The 22,025-nt window shown below is 45.5% G+C and overlaps 1 protein-coding gene across 1 annotated transcript in view; it reads left to right on the top strand.

The window, feature by feature from the left end:
• Positions 1-21,718, top strand: part of VWA3B (von Willebrand factor A domain containing 3B) — a 195,928-nt gene extending 174,210 nt beyond the window's left edge. The window contains 5 exon segments of the mRNA XM_060116976.1: positions 829-940; positions 8,136-8,260; positions 9,448-9,585; positions 11,864-11,964; positions 21,367-21,718. Of these exon segments, the coding sequence (XP_059972959.1) occupies positions 829-940; positions 8,136-8,260; positions 9,448-9,585; positions 11,864-11,964; positions 21,367-21,718 (828 nt within the window).
• Positions 21,719-22,025: the final 307 nt, after the last annotated feature.

Raw genomic sequence — 22,025 nt, 5'->3', positions numbered from 1 at the left:
AGATATTGTTGTTGTTTTTTTTTACTTCTAAAATTTCCATTTTTTTTTTATAGTTCCTTTTTCTCTGCTGAAAACAACTACCTTACTGTTCATTTCAAGAGTATTTACTGGGCTTCCCTGGTGGTGCAGTGGTTGAGAGTCCGCCTGCCGATGCAGGGGACACGGGTTCCTGCCCTGGTCCGGGAGGATCCCACATGCCGTGGAGCGGCTGGGCCCGTGAGCCATGGCCGCTGAGACTGTGCGTCCAGTGCCTGTGCTCCCAATGGGAGAGGCCATAACAGTGAGAGGCCCGCGTACTGCAAAAAAAAAAAAAAAGAGTATTTACCTTTACCTCATGTACTATGGTTGTAACTGCTGATCTGCATCTTAATCTGATTATTCCAACACCTGAGCCATCTAAATACTGTGATCTGTTGATTTCCTTTTACCTTGAGAATTGGTCATGTTTGCTTGCTTCTTTTGTATGTTGCATTTTGGATCGTGTATGCATATATTGAATATTATAGTTTAAAACTCTGGATCCTGTTTAAATTCTCTGGAAAAGGCTGCCTTTTTTTGTTTTGTTTTAACAAAGCTTGATTAGATTTAGACTGTAAATTCTGCCTCATTTTCTATGTGCAGTGTTTCCCATATCAGTTCAGTTTTAAAAGCCTGTTCCCAACAGCATAGAACAGAAAGTACTCCAGAGTAAATATACAGTATATGCATGTCCTGTAATTCCTCAACAGTGTGATTCTAAGTAAAGAATCGCACGCTATCCTGTATCTGTGACTTTCACTGTCGGCACTTACTTTTTCTATCAACTATTAATGTTTTATTTTTTTTTAGCAACAGAAAATTCAAGGAACTTCAACAAAGAAAAACAAATCCAAAAAATTGGATCCACTCAAAGGCCAGAAGGTTATTGCAAGATGTGACGAAAATTGCTTTTATTTTCCAGGTAGGTATTTTATTTTGTAAGATTCCTTTGTTACATAATATGATATGGGGAACCAGAAGTTCTCACACTCTGCTTTCCCTAGCACACTAACACTTCATGAGCTCTGCTGAGGTATTCCACTTCTAAATTGAAATGATGAAGTTTCTCCCCATATTTGTGGGGAAGTCACAGCCAGAAAAACTTACTTTAATCTTTCTTTTGTTTAGTAAAGTTTTCCTGCATACCTACTATGTTCCACATATGTAATATCCCCAAGGTGCTGGTCTAGCGTAGTGAGCAGACCCCAGAAGAAAATCCTTGTTTTCATGAAGCTTACATGCAAGTAGAGGAGACAGACAAGCAATCAAATAAGTAAAATACGTAGTGTGTCAGATACAGGACTATGAGGGGAAATGAAGCTACGAAGAGGGTTGAGCGTGTCAAAGGTGAAGCTCGCGATTCTAGATATGGTGGTCAAGGAAGAGCTTCCAGGGAAGGCATATTAATAAGGAGTTTTGAAAGGAGCCACGAGGGCTTCCCTGGTGGCGCAGTGGTTGAGAGTCCACCTGCCGATGCAGGGGACACGGGTTCGTGCCCCGGTCCGGGAAGATCCCACATGCCGCGGAGCAGCTGGGCCCGTGAGCCATGGCCGCTGAGCCCGCGCATCCGGATCCTGTGCTCCGCAACGGGAGAGGCCACAACAATGAGAGACCCGTGTACCGCAAAAAAAAAAGGAGCCATGAGATTATCTCAGGGAGAGTTCTAAACACAGGGAACATCAGTACGAAGTCCTGAGGATGGAGTGCCCATGACACCCTCTTCCTTGAAGGAAGAGGCCAGTGTGACTGGACCCGAGAGGTTTGCCCAAGACTTTCTGGGGCATGTGATCCTGAAGGAATCAGCCAGGTGAAGTTAAGCAAGAGCTTCATGAATAATGAAAATGATATGTGTGAAGATCTAGAGGTGAAGAAAAACATTTTATGCCTGGAGAAATAAAATAGATTATGGCTGGAACCTAGAATGCAAAGGAAGGGTAGAAAGTAAGAAAGCTCTTCGGAGAGGTGAGTGTGTGGCTGTTCATAAAGGGTTATGTTAGGAAGTTTGAACTTTACTGGGGAGTCACATTTAAAGCAGGAAGAAACACAATCACACTTGAAGTTTTAAAAGGCTCCCTCCCAGCGCTGTGTGAAGAGTATATACGGAGTGGATTAGGATGTCACTCGGGTCCCTGGCTTGAGTCATAAGGTAAAGGATGGTACCTATAGGAGATGGTGGTATGGACAGGAAGATAACGAGGTGTGTCTGGGACGTGACAAATTGTAGGTGCACCACAAGACGCTAAAGTTGTCAGAGAAGCAATTGGAGATAATGGGTCCAGAGTCTGGAGGAGGAAATCTGTCGGGAGATAGAGAGTTTTGACACGTCAGCACAAAGGTAGTCATTGAAATCATGGTAAAGGCCTATTGGGAAAGAGAGCTTAGAGAAAGAACCCTGAGGAAGAGCTGTCAAGCAGAAAGACTGTACCTCAAAATACAGCTGATGTTAACGTAGGCATTATCTGTCAATCACCAGTTAAGTAGTTCTTTATTAAACTTAATTTAATCTGCTTTTTAAGTGAGAAAAATACTTCATCAGGAGTTTGGGTTTCCAGCAGGCATATGTGTAGAACTTATAACTAGGATATTTTATTTGAAATTTGGTAACTGTGCTTTGAAGTTGACTGGTTGAGAGAAAAATGGATCCAGGCATTTGAGATGAGCTCCTAGGCTGAGGCATGAAACTCTTCTTTGCCAGAGCAGGGCCTGAGAACCTCCTATTTCTCTGGGGCTTAGATTTGCTGAGAGGTGATCATAGGAGGCCACCTGTGCTTGGTTTTCTGAATCTGAGCCATGGAGCAGGATCCAAGGCTAATTTAACAGTTGAATGAAAATGCTGAAAATGACAGGATTCCAAATGGCTGGACTAGGGCTTGAGATCAGTTTGCTGGCCAGGGTCCCAGAAAAAAATAATATTGCTCAAACTTTTCCCCCAACCATCCCTGTGTGATAAGGAAATGCAGAAGACCTACCGCTGCTGATCTGGGGAAGTAGAGGAAACAGGTAACACATAGCCACATGCAATACCTAAGGCCATGCCAGCAATGATTATTGCCCTGGTTGTTTTTAAGTATGCAGCTAGAAGCAGACAGCACACAGTCCTAATAGCTCCATGGGATTTGGCTATTTGGGAATTTTTAATCTGTGGCTCAGGTAAGTCACTTGAAAGGTAATAAATATTTGATGGGAATCCCCTGGCAGTCAAGTGGTAAGTGGTTAGGTCTTGTCACGTTCACTGCCAGGGCCCGGGTTCAGCCAATCCCTGGTCAGGGAACTAAGATCCTGCAAGCCACGTAGTGTGGCCAGAAAAAAAAAAAAAAGCTAATAACATAAACACTTGAATTTAGTCATATAATCAGTTATTTTGATTAGTGGCGAGTTAGTAAATATTGACTCAGCTGAATTAAATGATGATGTATCGGTTAAGGATGGACTTAGTTTCTGTTTCCCTCCCCGCAGCCCCCCTTTACACTCCCCTCCCCACCACAAAGTCAATGTATCTTTTCTTTAACTGGGAACTTCAACTCTATTTTACCCTCATAGAGTTATTTTTTCAAAAAAAATAATTTTAAACTTCCAGAAAATTTGCAAGAATAATAGAGAACTCCTGTATACTTTTACCCAGATTTACCAATTTTTAACATTTTGTCACATTTATTTTACCAATCTATTATTTTATTTTTCCATTCTCTCTCTCTCTGTCTCCTTCCCTCTACCGTAACACACACATTATTTTTTCCTGAACTATTTGAGATTAGGTAACATCATGCCCCTTTGCCCCTTAATACGTGTATTTCTCAAGAACAAGGGTATTCTCTTAATATTACCACAGTCAAGTTATAAAATTCAGGAAAGTTAATATTATATAGTTTTATCTATATATTTCCATTTGGTTAATTGTCCCAAGAATAGCCCTTATAGCATTTTTTTTCCTCTAGTATAGGTCCCAATTCAGAATCGTTATTGCATTTAGTTATTTCTCTTTAGTCTTCTTTAATCTAGAATCATTCTCTAGCCTTTTCCATCATCTTTCATGATACACTATTTAACAGTAAGGCCAATTATGTTATGGAATGTTCCTCAATTTGGGTTAAATTAGATTCGGGTTATGTGTTTCCAGCCAAAATGTTATGTGATATCATTGATGCCACATCCCTCTCAGGGCAACCTATCCAAAGGCACATGATGTCCACATGCCCTCATTAGTGATGTTCATTTAGATCACCTGGTCACTGCAGGTGACTATTTTTACCCCTTACAAAAAAGAAGGCCACATAGAGTTTTGGGGCATGATATTTACTGATGACTCCTTTTCTGATAACTTTTGTTCAAGACCTCCTAAATGTTTTTAATGAAAAATAGCTTTAAACTGTACCTGAGCAGAAGGTGGCTTTGGAGCAATGAGATCCGAGCATCCCTTAGTCAAGGCCAGGTCTACACTAGAGCAGAGCTGGCCCAGCTGCAGCTGCCATCCTTGGGAATCAGGGCAGGGATTTCCGTATGACTAACTCCATTCAGGGGTCAGTGCGGATTCACTAGTTGAGGAAGGATTGTGTTGTGCAGAACAGAAGGGACAAGCTGATGGACTGGCTTATTAGGATGCTGAAAGGCAAGGAGGCAGACACACTTCAGAACCTTATTTTAAATCGTTATTTGTAGGAATTGGATCATCCTTCCCATTGTTCAGCAAGAAGCAGCATTTTATCTCAGGAAATTCACAGTGATGAAAAGTCTGGGCCGCAAGATTTCTGCACTATGTCGTTGGAACAAGTTATAACGGAAGAAAAAGGCTGGGGCAGGGGAGGACTGAATACTTTCTTAGGGGTCATGATTTAGGGTCACACAATCCTAAGTTTTTATTTATTCGAAGTCTGCTTCTTGCCTCTACCAGCCATGTGACTGGAATCACTGAAGTTCTCTGAGCCTGTTTCCATATCTTGCCAAATGAGATTTAAAACAGTTAAACCCCCCATAAGATCATGATGTAGATTAAATATGATAATGTACAGCATCCTGAAATTGGAAAGTGTTCATTACCTGTAGCGTATTTCTATTACCTCCTCTTGGGAGATATAAACAACTCACCTGGGGGTAGAGGGAGCTGCTTGCAGTTTAAAAACTTTAACAACAGTTTTAAACCTTTAAGAGCAATTTGAAAAGGCAAAACAGTGGGCTATAGAGGAAACCTCTGAGACTAAAGAAGAAGAGAATGTGGTGACGTGTAGGCTGGCATTCAGTGGAGGGGGGCAGGTGGAGGGGATGCTTCTGGTGGAGCAGAACTGACGCCTTTTTCAGGAAATGGGATTCAAGCCGGGCTGTGAATATCAGAAGGTTCTTATAGCCAGAGGTTAAAAAAAAAATCCACTCTCCAGCCTGAGAAATTCCTGTTTGGAGCGAAGATTGAAAACCATTCCTGCTTCTTTCACCAAATGGACTCACCCATGCTGTCTGCCTAGACTGTTTCTTCACTCCCCTGGCCTCTGGGCATAGGCAGTGTTTTTGCTGAGGGTTTCAACTAAGGTGGGCCCCCTTTTCCCCCGCACCTGGGTACAGGAGAGCCCCCTGGCTGAGGTGGGGAGGCCGACTCGTACCCAGGAAGATGATGGAGTAGAGATGCTTCTTTCTGCCTGCTGGTCCAACCTCCAGAGCCCAGTCCACGTAACATGGTCCCAGGAGACGTTTCAGAGCAGGAAACACCATCTCACCTCTCTGAGGCTGAGGGCAAAGAGAAACTGCAGTGTAAGGGCAGCCAGAAATCGGAAGGTGATCTTGAATCGGGGCCTAGAAATGGTAGCAACTCCTTACTGAGGTGGAGAAGGGGTAAGTGCAGAGGCTGAGCCACGACCGAACAGGCCAGCAGCTCTGGGTCCTCCCGCCTCGGAGGACAGCCAGGTGTCAACACCGTGAGGCTGGTTCTAGAGTTAGATTGGAAGAAACTACACTAATTTCTGGAGGCGAACAAAGGTCCACACATGCAGAGATTGGAACATAAAAGAGCTGGTAGTCTAAATGCCCATCGACAGACTAATGGTTAAAGAAGATGTGGTACGTATATACAATGGAATATTACTCAGCCATAAAAAGGAACAAAATTGGGTCATTTGTAGAGACGTGGATGGATCTAGAGAGTGTCATACAGAGTGAAGTAAGTCAGAAAGAGAAAAACAAATATCGTGTATTAACGCATATATGTGGAACCTAGAAAAATGGTACAGATGAACCTGTTTGCAGGGCAGAAATAGAGACACAGATGTAGAGAACAAACGTATGGACACCAAGGGGGGAAGTGGCGGGAGGAGGTGGTGGTGGGATGAACTGGGAGATTGGGATTGACATGTATACACTGATATGTATAAAGTGGATGACTAATAAGAACCTGCTGTATAAAAAATAAATAAAATAAAATTCAAAAAAAAAGAATACAAGACACTAAGTGAGCTATTTTGCTTGTTATCAGAATAAAAGATAAGGAAAGAGATTAAAAAAAAAAAGCTGGTAGTAACATACCAAAAGTCTAGGTCTAACGATCTCGAGCAGGGGTCGGCAGCCTTCTTCTGTAAAAGGCAGCCGATACATGACTTAGACGCTGCGGGCCATACAGTTGCACAGCTACTCACCTGAGGCAGATACCTGAAAAACTGCATCCCAGGTTTAAGACTGGATTCTACAAAGTCCCAAAGGCTAAGAATTTGAGGAGGGTCCCACTGGCCAACAAGGTCATCTTGGCAGCCCAGACCTTTACGCCTGCCTGGGTCAGGGCCAGGGTCGGGGTGGGTTGGGATGGGCTTGTGTGCTGGGGATGCTAGGATTCTCCTCAACTCAGAGGGGTTCTTTGCTTTCATAATAGGAATTCTTTCTAAAAAGTACTGTTAGTTTTCCTAATTAAAAGGGTAGAGTCAGTTTATGGTAGAAAGTGTGTGAACCATGTGTAAAGAATATTTCAGAAACATTTAGTCCAATAAGAAAACAGACAATATGAAGCTGGTTTTCATGTGCGTGTGGTGTTTTTTAAAAAAGTAAGTTTTCCGTTTCTTTGGCCATTTAAAACAAGACACCTGGACTTGAGATGAAAATCAGCAGCCGTTTCTTTGCCACCTGAAAGCATATAGGACTTTGCCAACGCCGGTGTGTGAGCTGGGGCGAGGATGCCGGGCACTCATGCTGTGGGAGCCCAGTGGGGATGAGCACATTTCTGTCTCAAACTAGGGGGTCCAAGTGCAGCTGTTACTGCCGGGGAAGTCAAAACGTCCCCCCAGTATTTATAATCCCTTTTAAATGGGAAAATATAATAAATTTCAACTAGGATAAATGACAAAATATGTGAACCTTAACACCAATATTTTCTTTTCCTGTTACAATAATCTCTGCACATAACTAAAAGACAGGAAAACTTCTTACTTCTTTTTTTCTTCCTTTTCTGATTGTACATTTTAGGGACACTACGGGGTGTGTAATATTAGATGAAAAGCTGAGGATGAAAATTCATATTTCCTTTCACTTTCACAATTTAACAATGATTTTCCTTTTTTAAGTTTTTATTGGAGTATAGTTGATTTACAATGTTGTGTTAGTTTCAGGTGTACAGCAAAGTGAATCAGTTATACATATACCTACATCCACTCTTTTTTAGATTCTGTTCCCATATAGGTCATTACAGAGAACTGAGTAGTGTTCCCTGTGCTGGACAGTAGGTCCTTATTAGTTATTTATTTTATATATAGTAGTGTGTATACTAACAACGATTTTCTGTCTCCAAGTATTACAGAAGGAAATATGACTAAAATAAATAAGGGAATCAGACGTTAGGAAGTGTCCAGGGAAAGGATATTTCTAGAAACACTGTACCCAGCAGGATGGCTGCTGGTAATGCTGGTTGAACAAGTTTCCATGCATCCTCTTAGCTTCCCAGCTCAGCTCTAGAGCAGAGCATGGCACTGCACTCTGAGTTGGTCAACCCCAGCAGGCATCATAGAGTATCCAGTGTTATCTGGTGGAGAAACCAAGGGGCACACTGATGTAAGCAGGCAAAGTGCTGTAACTCAGCTTGACCAACAGGATGGGGCAAGCCTAAGGGAATAGGCATTGCTTTTCTGTTTTATTTTAAATGTGATTCTTTACAGGGGTTGTGAAGAAGTGTGTGAGCCCCACCCACGTGCTCGTGGGCTTCAGGTATGGAAACACCAAGGTCGTGCCCATCTCGTTCATCACACCTGTGGGGGGCGCCATGCCCTGCCCACTGCTCCAGGTACCTGCTCCAGCCATCTGCTCCTGGGCCCCTTTTCACCGTTCCTAGAGCTCTGGATAACAGTGACCCCTGTTCCTATGACCCCTTGCCTAGCAATTTCTTTGCTCCTGACCCTGATCTGCTAACGCCCGGTTAAATAGCTCAGGACTGTACAGACCTGCTTGCATTGCCCCTGAGGCTCTTGTTGCTTTACAGACAATAGATGGTCATCGGCGGGAGTTGCTGTAACTGCTGGTGCTCTTGAAGCTTTCACTGCAGAAGATTATACTAAAACAGATTTAATAACAAAGGCAGAGGTAGCCCTTTCCTTGACGTTGTAGTCAGTTGATGCCAGACCTTGATGCCATAATGCAGTTACCCCTGAACATGCATTCCAGGGGTGAGCCAGGCTGATGTGTTCTCATCTGCTTATAGATTCATCAGAGCTGCGCCGTGTCTGGCACATCCTCCTGTGCTATCCTCATCCCCGCACCAAGGCGAGAGTGTAGAGAGAAAACCCCCCAAAGCTGCACTGCTGCTGTTTCTTGGATAGTGTGAGCCAGGAGGAAGAGTGCTGAGGAGTGCTCATAGGATTCACATTGGTTGTCTGTTCCCACCTCCCCTGGGCAGACTCAGAGGGCACATCAGTGCACTTTCCCCCGACCGTGAATCCTCTCCCATCTGACAGATGCCCTGCAGCTTTGTATGTCCCTTCACAAGACTCTCTTTCTGCTGGAAGTTCTCTCTTGTGCCTTTGTCCCATGGATTCCAGGTGTGAGCTTGGGAACCACATTAAACAAATCTGCTCCTGTCCTCTGTCCCTGATAACCCTTCAGACACAGGAGGGCACCGTCCATTCTCTCCCAGGTCCTCATGTGAAACATGACAGCTTCCTTCAACCAGTCTTTGTAAGATATGGTTTCCAGACCCCTCACCATCTGGCTGACTGTCCCTGAGACCCTTGTCAGGGGAAGCCCTGCTAAAATGCGGCTTCCCCAAACTGGTCACAAAATTCCAGCTATGGCCCAATGAGCCCAGAGAATTTTGGAACTAGCGACTCTTTCCAACTGAGGAAAAAAAATATGTCTTTGAATTCTAGCATCAGTACTTGCTCGTCATCTTGGGGTGTTTTAAAACAAGCTTATATGCATATTGTCTCTAAGATGGATAAGCAAAATATTTGCCGTGAAAGATGTTCTCATCTACAGGTTGGAGATTATGTGTTTGCCAAAATTGTGATACCCCGAAGATTTGACTTCTATGTCCCCGCCATTGTCATAGCAGTTCCAAATCCAGATGTGGCTGAAGATAAAGTCTACACAGTTTTAAAATGTAACAACCGGAGAGTAAGTAGACTTTCACTTAGAAACGAACATTCTTGCTAGGCAGAAAGTGGCTTCCTTTTACCCCTGCCTTTCTTGCAGGCAATGCCTGGCTCTCTCCTGGCACCGCCAGATGTCTCGGAAGAGCGATCTCCCTGGCTGTTTCTATTCCCCCTGCACGTCCACCCCCTGTGGTTAGAGTTCTGTCTGCTGTACAACATAAAATCCGCCTTTGCTAAGGTCTCCCTGGCCTCCTAACTCCTCTCTGTCAGATGGTCTTTGGGGCTCTCGTTCCACGTTTGGGGTCTGGGGAGGCTCGCTCCAATTCTGGCTTCGTCAACAGCCTCCCCAGGTTCTTACAGCCCCACTCTCTCTCCCTGCTGCTACTGCTGCTGTTCCCTCTGTATTTTTCCTAAAAGTTTTCGAAAAAAATCATTATCAGTTTACAAATCTGATAATGTCACTTGCCTACCTGACGTGGCCCCTGTCCCTCACCCCCCTACACACATGCACACACACACACTTCTCAGCAACCTCAAGGAAAAGCCCAGCCCGACCCCCTGCCTGCCCTGTGAGCTTGGCTACCAGCCCTATGGAAGGTTCACTGCTTCCCGAACACAGTGGGCTTTCCCAAGCCCCTGGGTTTTAACCCTTCCTGGACCGCCCTCCCCATCTTCTTTCCATAAAAACTCCTGTCACCCAAAGACACTGCCTGATTTCTGCTGAGGCCCTCAGGTTCCCCTGCACACTGTCCTGCCTTCCTCCTGCCCCGGCTCCCTCACCAATCTCCCAACTCCTTAAAGGCAGGGACCGGGTCCTATCCATCTTTGCATCCCTGGTACCGCTGCTGATGAAGAGCAAGTTCTCACAATTGCTTTAAAAGGTACTTGAATGAATGATGTTTTCTAACGGAAATAACATGTTTTGATGGTCCACTTAATACGCCTGGAAAATGGATTGGCAAGTGAAAAGCAGCAAACGAAAGAGTCGTGCTAACTTATTCAGCACTTACTATGTGGCACAGGTACTAACCCAGGTGCTTCACACATAGTGAACAGCTGGCTGCTCAGAACACTGTGAGGTTGGTACTCTTATCCCCATTTTCAGATAAGGAACCTGAAGCAGAGAGGTGAAGTCACACCCAGGGTGAGCGGTGTTACAGGCATTTGAACCCAGGCAGTCTGGTTCTGTGGCCCGCACTCTAAATGTCTATGCCCATCTGCCTAGTAAACAGAACAAAAATATCTAATCAATTCTCTTTTTTTTAAACATCTTTATTGAAGTATAATTGCTTTACATTGTTGTGTTAGTTTCTGCTGTATAACAAAGTGACTCTCTATAATCGATTCTTGACTGTAGCATGGGGTATGTCCATCAGGGAAGGGGTCATGATGAATGAATTTTAGGATGAAGGGATGAAATGTAGGATGGATGAGTGAAGGCTGTCAGAGCCAGTGGCCCCAGGAGCACTGTATCCCATCCGACAGAACAAGAGGGAGAAAGGGCATCTTCTCATCAACCCAGGAAAAACCGTGAGAGATAATGGACTTTCCTGGAGCTGTTTGGATGACATTGAAGGAGCCTGGAAGGGCAGCGGGTGGGAAGCATCTCTGCTTCCAGGTGGCCCTGCTCTAGGGACATCTACCAGGCAAGAGAGGAGAAAGCAGATCAAGGGACGTTTGATGAGATGCCCGTGGGTGGGTCCCAGGTGTGGGGAGAGATGAAGCTGGTGACCCAGGATCCCTGAGGAAGAGCCTCAGAGCCCAGGAAGGACCTTGGAGGTTACCCCCCTTGGCACTGGGGCTCTGGACTAGATGGCATGGTCTTGGGGATGGATGCTGAGGACAATTCTGATAGAAATTCTGGGAGACCCAGGGGCTGACAGTGGGACATACAGTATGGGGTGGTGGCGATACGTTATAAGTCCAGGAAAGAGATGGCCAAGGCTGGAATTAAGCTAGAAAGGAAGGTGGTTATATGAAGGTGTGTGTCTGTGTGTGTTTGTGTGCACGCGTGTACATCAGTGGATGCACGTGCACACACACACACACACACACTTTGACAAATGGTGGACTTGACAAATGATCCAGGATGTGGAGAAATGACAGGAAGGACTCAATGATGACTTTTATTCAGCGTAAAATTATCAAGCTAAACTCTGCATTTACGCTGCCCTCTTAAGTATCACCGGAACAGGATAATGGCTGGTAGCTATTAGAGTGGGTTGAGCTAGATTAAAATTACATCTGAATTGTGGACATTTCTGATTTAAGTTGAATGAACTCTTTTGGTATTATTACAGGAATTTTGCCCTCGGAGTGCACTTATTAAGATCAGCCAAAGGAAACATGCTCTCTCTTGTGCTCATATTAAGTCTCCCCCAATTCAGGAGGATTCAAAAGTGTAAGTGGACCCAACTTTCTACTTTCTGAATTTTATTTATATCTTTTCACTTTTAATCTGTTTCTTAATCTTTTAATCTGAGATCCACCATCTCTACATACTTGGGGAGAAAAGCAGAGGTGGAGGACTTCCTACCAAAGTGCAAGTCCATGATGATTGTTCCTTCAACGTCACAGCTTTTACCTGCTGGTTATTTGTCTATCTTGTTCTAATCTCAAATTCAACATTATGTATTTTACTGACCCTTCAGCAAAGCTTTCAATCCTGTCATGACTCTGAAGGGATTATTTTCCTCTTATTTGTAAGGATTCAAGGTCTTCTAATGAAGCCTCACTATAAAGCACAGGTTAGATTAAGTTGCACTTGGGACTAATCACCCATCACCTCTCCCTGTTGGGGGTGAGAGTGAGGTGCTGGCCCTGGCTTGCCTGTGCCCAGGTGAGTGTGGGTGGGTGGCTGGTGGTTTCCAGGGGCAACAGTGGGGTAAACACATTTTCATCAGAGGCAGCAGGATGACTAACAGCTGGAAAGATGGATTAAAACGAAATCAGTAAGAAAAAGCTGAGGCCTGAAGAGCAGGCGAGACCAAGTCCATGAGGCCAACGAGGGGCATCAAAGTTGGAGTCAGAGCCCTGACCTTGGAGGTGAAGGTGGATTTTGAGCACGGGCTGAGCCGTCTTTGGGTGCCAACCTTCAATCTCCCAGTGGCCTCACCTTGTGCTTCATAAACAGAAACCACCAGACGTTCTCTTCCTGTGCTGCTTTCCTCACCTCTGGGCTTGTGGAAGCCTGGATCTCTCCCCCTGATGTCAGAGTCCCTCCTCCTCCGATGCTGATCCGTCCAGCAGGCCTGTCCCCCACTGCCCAGGTCCTTGCTCTGTGATTTACCCCTGGACTCTCCTCCCCTCTCTCCTTAGCTCCTCTCCACCGATTCCTTCACCTCTGCAAAACCCCAAAATTGCCTCTTCTGTTTGCACACACACATGCACGTGTGCACACACAATCCTAAATAACTAGACCTCCTTGCCTGCTGCAGTGTGACCCAGCACCCTCCTCTCCCTTCGCCACCCACATCTGAAACCGCACAACCCAGACTGGGACTTGAACCCACGGGCTGGGATCGAATCCAGCCAAAATCCAGATTGGGAGTTGAACCCACTGTATTTTAACTGAGATCACACACCTGGTCTCACACACCTGGAAGCTCAGGTTCTTTATGTCGCATCACAGAAAGAATTCAGTGAAGAGACAAAGTGATAGGTAAGAAGTGGATTTATTTAGAGACATACACATTCCGTAAACAGCTTGCAAATATTTCTCAGCTTGGCTCTCAGTGCTCTCACTTCCTGAAGCCTCCTCCTCCCACCTCCTCCTGCCCTGAGGTCCCGCCATCTCCCCTAAGTGCTGAGCAGAGGAATCTTCCTCACATGTAAATCTGCTCTAGCCCCTCCCCCACGACCCCCCCCCCCCCCGCCCAATCCCTCTTCTTATCCTAGCTTAGCCTTTTGTTGCCCTGAACCAGGCCTGCCTAGCTGGCCTTACTTCTCCCCTAGCCACTCCCCAACAAACCTCCCAAAAGCCCCTCTGCACACTAACCATACTAAATTTGTAAACTAACCATTAAAAAAACTTGCAGGGCTTCCCTGGTGGCACAGTGGTTGAGAGTCCGCCTGCCGATGCAGGGGAGATGGGTTCGTGCCCTGGTCTGGGAAGATCCCACATGCTGCGGAGCAGCTGGGCCCGTGAGCCCTGGCTGCTGAGCCTGCGCATCCGGGGCCTGCGCGTCCGGAGCCTGTGCTCCGCAACGGGAGAGGCCACAACAGTGAAAGGACCGCATACCGCAAAAAAAAAAAACCTTGCAGTTTTTTTCCCATGCTGTGCTTTTTCAAGGCTCTGTGCCTTTGCAGAGACTTAAGTATCTCCTCCCTGGAATGCTATTCTTGCTCTTGGCCACCTGGGGAACTCCAACATTGAACACAAGCCCTGTGTTCCAGGACTCCAGCCCTGTGTGGTGAGGTGATCTACTGCATCCTGTAGATGTTTTGTTTGTTTGTTTGTTTCGCAGTACGCAGGCCTCTCACTGTTGTGGCCTCTCCTGTTGCGGAGCACAGGCTCCGGACGTGCAGGCTCAGTGGCCATGGCTCACGGGCCCAGCCGCTCCGCGGCATGTGGGATCCTCCCGGACCAGGGCACGAACCTGTGTCCCCTGCATCGGCAGGCGGACTCTCAACCACTGTGCCACCAGGGAAGCCCTGTGTAGATGTTTTTATTATAGGAATTTTACCTTGTGTTGGGCCATGTACTTTCAGGACCATCATCCCTACTAGGCGTCAGTCCTTGAAAGCGGGGGCAAGGTTCTATCTGCTTCTAAATCCTGGTTGCCAGGGTCCAGCCCACAGGATGTACCCGAGGACTCTTTGAAGAATGAACCCATGAACACACAAATACTAGGGGATGCCCAGCAAGGCTCCTTGAGGGGCATGTAGTTCCACAGAGAAGCTTCTATTAGGTATGATTGTTGAAAATATATTCTACAATCCTTCAGTCCTTTTCTAGATGAATGTATCATTTTAAATAAGAGCACTTTTCTTGGTATCAAAATCCTACTCAAACAATATGATATCCAAATTACAGTACATTATAAAGGACTATGGATACATGTGTCTAGGTATTGTCTAGGTACCATCTTCACTAAACTCAGTATTATCAATCACTATTTTAGAATTAAAATTCAGTTCTTTCTATGCTGAGAAAAACCTTTCATTATTTTCTGCCTTAGTACTACCCCAGGCCTTATTTAAAGCTCTGCTGCTAGTTGCCTACCCCAGCTCCTGGGGCTTTACACAGCGGAAGCGTTCGTTGACCCCCTTGTCTCCCATTGTAATTTCCACTGTTTTGTTGCTCTAGCTGCCTCTCCGCTAGAAAGAGACTGCACTTAATTCTCCTAAACAGAGGTCACATCCAGCCCACTATGTTCAGAGCTTAATTTGTCTCTGTTTCCATAATCAGGGCTGGTAGATGTGAGCACACAGAATAAAGGGGTAGGTCTTATTTTGTATCTACACTGGGATTTCCTTCTGGTAGGTCCTTTCTCATCAGAAACTCTTTCTCACTTCCTTTCTAAATGTGCCACCTCCCTTTGGTTGTTCTTTAATAATCTTCACACTCTTACCCCAGATGAGACCATTAAAAAAAAAAAAAGTCATGGTGCTTTCTTCATGGGCTAATTAAAGAAATGTACTGTAGGTTACAACTTCAACGGGATATCATATGGCTAAATTTAATTTTAAAATACTGAATCCACTATAACCATCCATTTGGGGTTGGTAAGACAAGGGGTATATGGCCCCAAACAGCTGTGGAGCAGGATGCCAGACATCCAGCTCTCCACCCTCCGCCCCTCCTCTTTTCCTTCCTTCTTGGGGTCTTCAGTTTGGGGTCACTGAGAGTATTTTCTGCAAGCCCTTCCTCTGGTTCCTAACAAGGCTGGTACACAGTGAGAGGCAGGAAGAAAAGTATTTAGAAGGTAAAGGGTTCAAAATTGATTGAATATGGCCACAGCTGATACAAATTTTCATTTTCAATTCAAAATTCGACACAAATGATTCTTTTTTTTTTTTTTTTATGGTACGCGGGCCTCTCACTATTGTGGCCTCTCCCATTGCGGAGCACAGGCTCCAGACGCGCAGGCTCAGCGGCCATGGCTCACGGGCCTAGCCGCTCCACGGCATGTGGGATCTTCCTGGACCGGGGCATGAACCCGTGTCCCCTGCATTGGCAGGTGGACTCTCAACCACTGCGCCACCAGGGAAGCCCAACACAAATGATTCTTGAAGACTTATAGCAAGGTTGTCTTGCAAAATATGTTACCCATTTTGCTAAATTCCAAATAACTAGTCCTTAAAGGAGAGAGTTTTAGTATTACCATGTTTATGATGTGAAGTCAGGTGAGGCTCTTCCAATTTTCTCTTTCCTTGGAAACCTGATGATTGCATTCTCTGATTGCACCACTGAAAGAGGTGTGTCTGGTGGAGGGAAATGATTGCTCTTGCCTTGCCTTACCTTCAGGAAAGTCCCTGAGCTTTTTCTGCATTTCATGCCATCAGAGATGTCTGTTCTGAATGAAAATATTCCCTAACCTGTCAGTAACTTTCTCCATTTAGAGAACACACATGTAATTTCTCCTAACTCCAAAAAGCAAGGGGGCCAGAAGGAATTTTCCTTCATTTTGGCATCCTCCCTCCTTGCCAGGCAGGAGATTCACAGCATGAGGTCTTCCCTGACTACCTGCCCTGGGGTCCTGTTCACATCAGAAGGCTGCGGCCTCCGGCTCCTTCAGGGAAAGCGTGTTTGGTGGGCTTAATGCTCTGACTTCCGGTTTTCTCCATTGAAGGGAAGTGCCTCTAGCAGGTGTTACTCAACCACCCGCAGGTGGGGACCACGTGCTCCTCTGGGCAGGGCGCCTCTGGTGCCATGTAACTGGCAGGAAACCCCTCCCAGCCGAGCTGGAATCCATCCTCCCTTCCTTGTTGACAGAACAAGGCTTGGGCAAATGACCTTCAAGTTTCCTCTTTAAGAAGGTTCACCACAGAGGGAGTTTGATTTCTCGAAAAACTGAGCAGCATTCTAAATGGGATCACAGGAAAACCAGATTGGACTAATCATTTTCTCTGTGCTCCGGAAAAATCACTGGGCGTCTGAAGGAGGTTGCTGGGCAGTGAGATCCTGAAGACAAGAGTGTTCTTCCCTTGGTGCACGATTGTAACTGTGTGGTCTTGGGGACGTGGCTGGGTAGGAGAATCCTGGAGGGGAGAGCCCCCTCCCAGCGTTCTGATGTGGTTTGTCTGGGTCTGCAGCCAGCTCTTAATTCCTATTACACAAAATATTAGCCTCTCGATACCTTTCTTTGAGCAGTTTAGCAATTTTCCATCAAGCTATTCGGATTTAGGACTGTGCCCCCAAAGGAAATGATAATTCCCATATTGTTGAACCCTCCTCCCCTTATCCATGTAGCCTGGCCTCACATTGCCTTCCTGACAGCAGGGATATTGTCATCGATTAAAACTTCAAGATTCAGTGCTGCCTCTGAGATGAATCACTTCCCATCCTCTCACCCGGTCACTACTGACTATTTTTCCCTTAGAAGGAGCTGTGCCTCTGGAAATCATTAAGCCTGTGTATGTCATTAGCTCCCTCGGTCCCTTCTGGTCAGATTAGGAGCCCCATTTCCTAAGGCCTGGAAAACAAGCAGTTCCGCCATAACCCTGTCTGTGAGTGTCCTACCTTATCCAGAGGGACAGGTGCCATTGCCTGTCCTCAGAAGGCGTGCTGGTACTTGGGACAAGAACACAGAGAGTCATGGCGGTTCGTTACCCCGGAGGGCCGGTGAGAGCAACCTGGACAGCAAAAACTGCCTTTTCTTATCAGTCTCTCCTTTTTATGCCCCTTCCGTTGTTAAAACTCAGGGGCCTCCTGGTCCTCATCAAATGTCTATCCGGTGCCTACCCCAGACGTCCTCCTGTTCTTCATGTTCTAGGATGGCCTTGCCAACAGAGACACACTTAGGGCAGAGTAGACATGAGGCCTCAGGGAACCAACAAGAATATGGGCTAACTGACAATGCCCGGTCAGGTGAATGCGGTGGATTTTGACCCAATGGACAGGATGCTCAGAACTCTTCCCCAAAGTGGAACGAGCTGCTCTGAAGAGCCCGTGAAGGCACAGTGCCTGGCTCCTCCATGATCCCCTGCAGTGTTGACCAACTCTGTAGCCTAAAATAATTAATAGGGCACTAAATCTAACTCGGTTTTGGCATGAAATAGGGCAAAAGAAAGCCATTTAGCAGGGCCCTTCCAGGTGTGCTGGTGGAGAATGTCCACTGGCTGAAGTCGGGAGCATGGCCACCCTTCCCCTTCCCACAGAGCAGAGTGAGGGTGCATGGGGGGCCGGGGGGCGTGGATAAGAGCTTTCACATCAGATTCATACCTACCCTGCTCCCCCATCCTATAAGAGGACATTTCCTTGTAGAATATCTTGAATTTGGTCTACATCAGTCATTCTGGGGAATATAATAGGGTGGCCTAGCAGCATCTGCTTGGTTGATGTAAAGGCTTTTCCTTGATCAAAATCCCGGCCCATTTTTATTCGAATCATGCTAACTTATACTGTTTTATTCTTATTCAAAAAGTAATGCATAGTTAATATAATTTAGGAATTGAAAGCAAAAAACAAAAGGAATATAAAAACCATCCGTAGTTCCACATTTCAAGAGTAATCACCATTTGCATTTTGATGTATATCGTTCTAGAGTGTTTTCTCTGCTATTTTGCTTCTTTTTCCTCAAAATAGAAACCTTTGTTTCTCTTAATCATTTATGACAGTTGAAAAAAGATTTCTTAATGTGGAGAAAGTGACAGTTCTCCTGGAATCCATTTCTCTGAGGCAACTATTAAGAAATGGATGTGAAGGTTTCCAATCATCCCCCATATTCACAATCTTAATAACAGAAATGAACATGTAACATACATTCTGTTTTGCACCATTTTTTTCTACTTAATATGTTACTTGCATCTTTACATGACAAGGGCACTTCTTGTTTCATTATTGCCTGCCTCAAATTTAATTGTTCAGGTGGTCCACCACTTATGTGACCAACCCCCTACTGAGGGAGGGCTGGACACACATTGCTTCTTGGTCTTTCATGCTCTTCTTCCTGGGTTCCTTCCAAGATCATCTCCTAGTGTCCTTCAGGTGGGCAGGTAGGCCCCTCCTCTACCTTACTCTTTGGGTGCCTTTAGTACACCTGGAAAACTCTCTTCTTCGCATTCCTTCCTTGCTGCTCTTCTGTCGGAGAGCTGATAGGTTATAGACTGGACTGTGGCCAATTCTAATATATGGGAAACAGAGAAAACCTCTGAAAAGGAAATAGTATGTATCAACTTAGTCTCCTCTGGAGCAGGGTAGCGATTTGCGGGAGAATTGATGGTAGTGTGGTGGATAAGATTTTAGATTTCAAAGAACAGGGTTGGTGATTACAGTCTTGCAGCATGATTTCAAGTTGAGTCTCTGAGAACCTGGCCTCACAGAACTTACCCATCCACACAGGCGCTGGCCTTATATTTAAAGATAATCTTGTTGGTGGTCTCCTGGGAAGCCTTTTTCCAATGCTACTGCTATTGCTAAGGCCAAGTTTTTTATGTAGTAAAATATACATAACATAAAATTGACCATTTTAACCATTTTTAAGCATGCAGTTCAGTGGCATTAAGTACATTCACATGGTTGTGCAACCATCACCACCATTCATCTCCAGAGCTTTGTTTCAATTTCTCAAATTGAAACTCTGCACCCATGAACACGGACTCCCCACTCCCTCTTCCCCTCAGCCTTTGGCAACCACCGTTTTATGTTCTGTCTCTGTGATTTTGACGACTCTGGGTACCTCATCTACGTGGAATCATAGTGTTTGCCATTTTGTGACTGGCTTATTTCACTCAGCTTAATGTTTGTCCATGTTACAGCAAATGCCAGAATTTCCTCCCTTTTTAAGGCTAAACAATATTCCATTGCATGTATATATCATATTTTGTTTGTTCATTTATCTGTCAATGAACACTTGGGCTTCTTTTACCTTTTGGCTATTGTGAATAATGCTGCTATGAACATCAGTGTACAGATATCTGTTTGGGTCCCTGCTTTTATTCTTGTGAGTATATACCCATAAGTGGAATTTCTGGATTATATAATTCTATTTTTAGTATTTTGAGGAACTGCTACACTGTTTCCCACAGCAGCTGTACCACTTCACATTCCCATCAGTGCACAAGGATTCCATTTCTCTACATCCTTGCCAACACTTGTTACTTCCTGATTTTTTTTCTTCTTTTTTTGGCAATAGCTATCCTAATGCATGTGAACTGGTCAGGCCAATTTTTTAATGTCTCTTGGAAATCACTTCCTGAGTCCTTGAGCCAATCTTTGAAAAGTATCACATGTGGTGAATCTTGATCCTTTGAAGAGGAATTTGATTGATGAAATTTTCTATTTAAAAGTAACTAAAAATCTGGGCTTCCCTGGTGACGCAGTGGTTGGGAGTCCGCCTGCAGATGCAGGGGACACGGGTTCGTGCCCTGGTCTGGAAGGATGCCACATGCCGCGGAGCGGCTGGGCCCGTGAGCCATGGCCGCTGAGCCTGCACGTCCGGAGCCTGTGCTCCACAACGGGAGAGGCCACAACAGTGAGAGGCCCGCGTACCACAAAAAAAAAAAAAAAAAAGTAACTAAAAATCTTTTTCCACTCTAATTTTTTTCTTGACAATTTCCAAAAGGAAAACTGGGTGATCAAGGTGGCAGGTACTGATTATGGGAACAAAATAAGGTTGAACAGCTGGTGTCCTTACTTTACCCTAAAGGCCCTGAAAAGGCAAGTTCCCAAAATGGTATGCCATGATGGCCTGGCTGAGATGGGGTCGTGGTGTTCCCAAGATGCCTTCTTTGAAGGATGACACTTCTAGATAAATAAACTGCCTGATATATTTTCTTTTATTTTTTTAGACCCTTTGACCAACATCTCCCCATTTCTCCCACCTCCCCAGCCCCTGGCAACCATCATGCTATTCTCTGTTTCTGTGACTTTGGCTCTTTTTAGATTCACATATGAGTGAGATCATACAGTATTTGTCTTTCTCTGTCTGACATATTTCAGTTAGCATAATGCTCTCAAGGTCCATCCATGTTGTCACAAATGGCAAATTTCCTTCTTTCTTAACGGCTAAATAATATTCCATGTATATCACATTTTCTTTATCCATTCATCCATCAGTGGACACTTAGGTTGTTACCATGTCTTGACTATTGTCAATAATGCTGCAATGAACATGAGAGTGGAGATATCTCTTCAAGATACTGATTTCAGGGCTTCCCTGGTGGCGCAGTGGTTGAGAGTCCGCCTGCCGATGCAGGGGACACGGGTTCGTGCCCCGATCCCGGAAGATCCCACATGCCGCGGAGCGGCTGGGCCCGCGAGCCATGGCCGCGGAGCCTGTGTGTCCGGAGCCTGTGCTCCGCAACGGGAGAGGCCACAGCAGTGAGAGGCCCGCGTACAGCAAAAAAAAAAAAAAAAAAAAAAAAAGATACTGATTTCATTTCCTTTGGGTATATACCCAGAAGTGGAATTGCTGGATCACATGGTAGTTCTACTTTTAATTTTTTGAGGAACCTCCATACTATTTCCCATAGTGGCAGTACCAGTTTACATTCCCACCAGCAGTGCAGGAGGTTTCCTTTTTCTCCACATCCTCACCACACTTGTTATCCCTTGGCTTGAACATTTCTGTAGACACAGCAGCCATCAAGACCAGGATAATCCTGATCTATCTCTCTCACTCTCTTTCTCTGTCTCTAGGGAAGACATGGAGATAAAGAACTCTACTGTCCTAATACGGCCAATCAAAGTTAACACTGGGGATTTACAAGCACTAAGACAGGAGAACCCTAGAAGGAAGAAAAAGAAAGCCACCAAGAGGCTACCTCTCCAGGAGATGGTCTCCTCGGACTCAGATGACTCTTCCCATGGAAACAGGTCCCGAGAGTCCTACCCCAAAACACACCCCAAGCCCAGGCTGGGAGAGGGACAACATCATTTCTCTCAGGAACACCCTGAAACATCTCTCAAGGATAGTGCACGTAAGATCACTCCCCAGTTTCCGGGCCAGTTTAGGCCCCAGGACAGCAAAAACTCTAACACCCTTAAGTAACGCTTACATCCGATTCCCCAGAGGTCCTCGGCCGGGGTCTAAGAGTCAACCAGCCACACCATCGCTGCTACACCTCCACCTCGAGCAGCCCTGCCCTGCCCTTATAAAGCCACCCACAGCAGCAAAGGGCTGAGGAGCATCACTGAGAAACCTGAAAGCAGTCTAGTGGCAACCATGTTTAAGAGAATCAGTGTTCCTCCTGGGCTGCCCTCAGCCGCCAGACATTGTGGAACTAGCCCCTCTGCTGAGGTAAGGCCATGCTTCATTCTACCTCTGCCTTCCCCGGTTGTAACAAAGGTAGACTTCC

This window comes from Mesoplodon densirostris, chromosome 14 (assembly GCF_025265405.1).
Source record: "Mesoplodon densirostris isolate mMesDen1 chromosome 14, mMesDen1 primary haplotype, whole genome shotgun sequence".
Classification (NCBI taxonomy): domain Eukaryota; kingdom Metazoa; phylum Chordata; class Mammalia; order Artiodactyla; family Ziphiidae; genus Mesoplodon; species Mesoplodon densirostris.
This window is presented reverse-complemented; position numbering and strand designations above follow the sequence as displayed.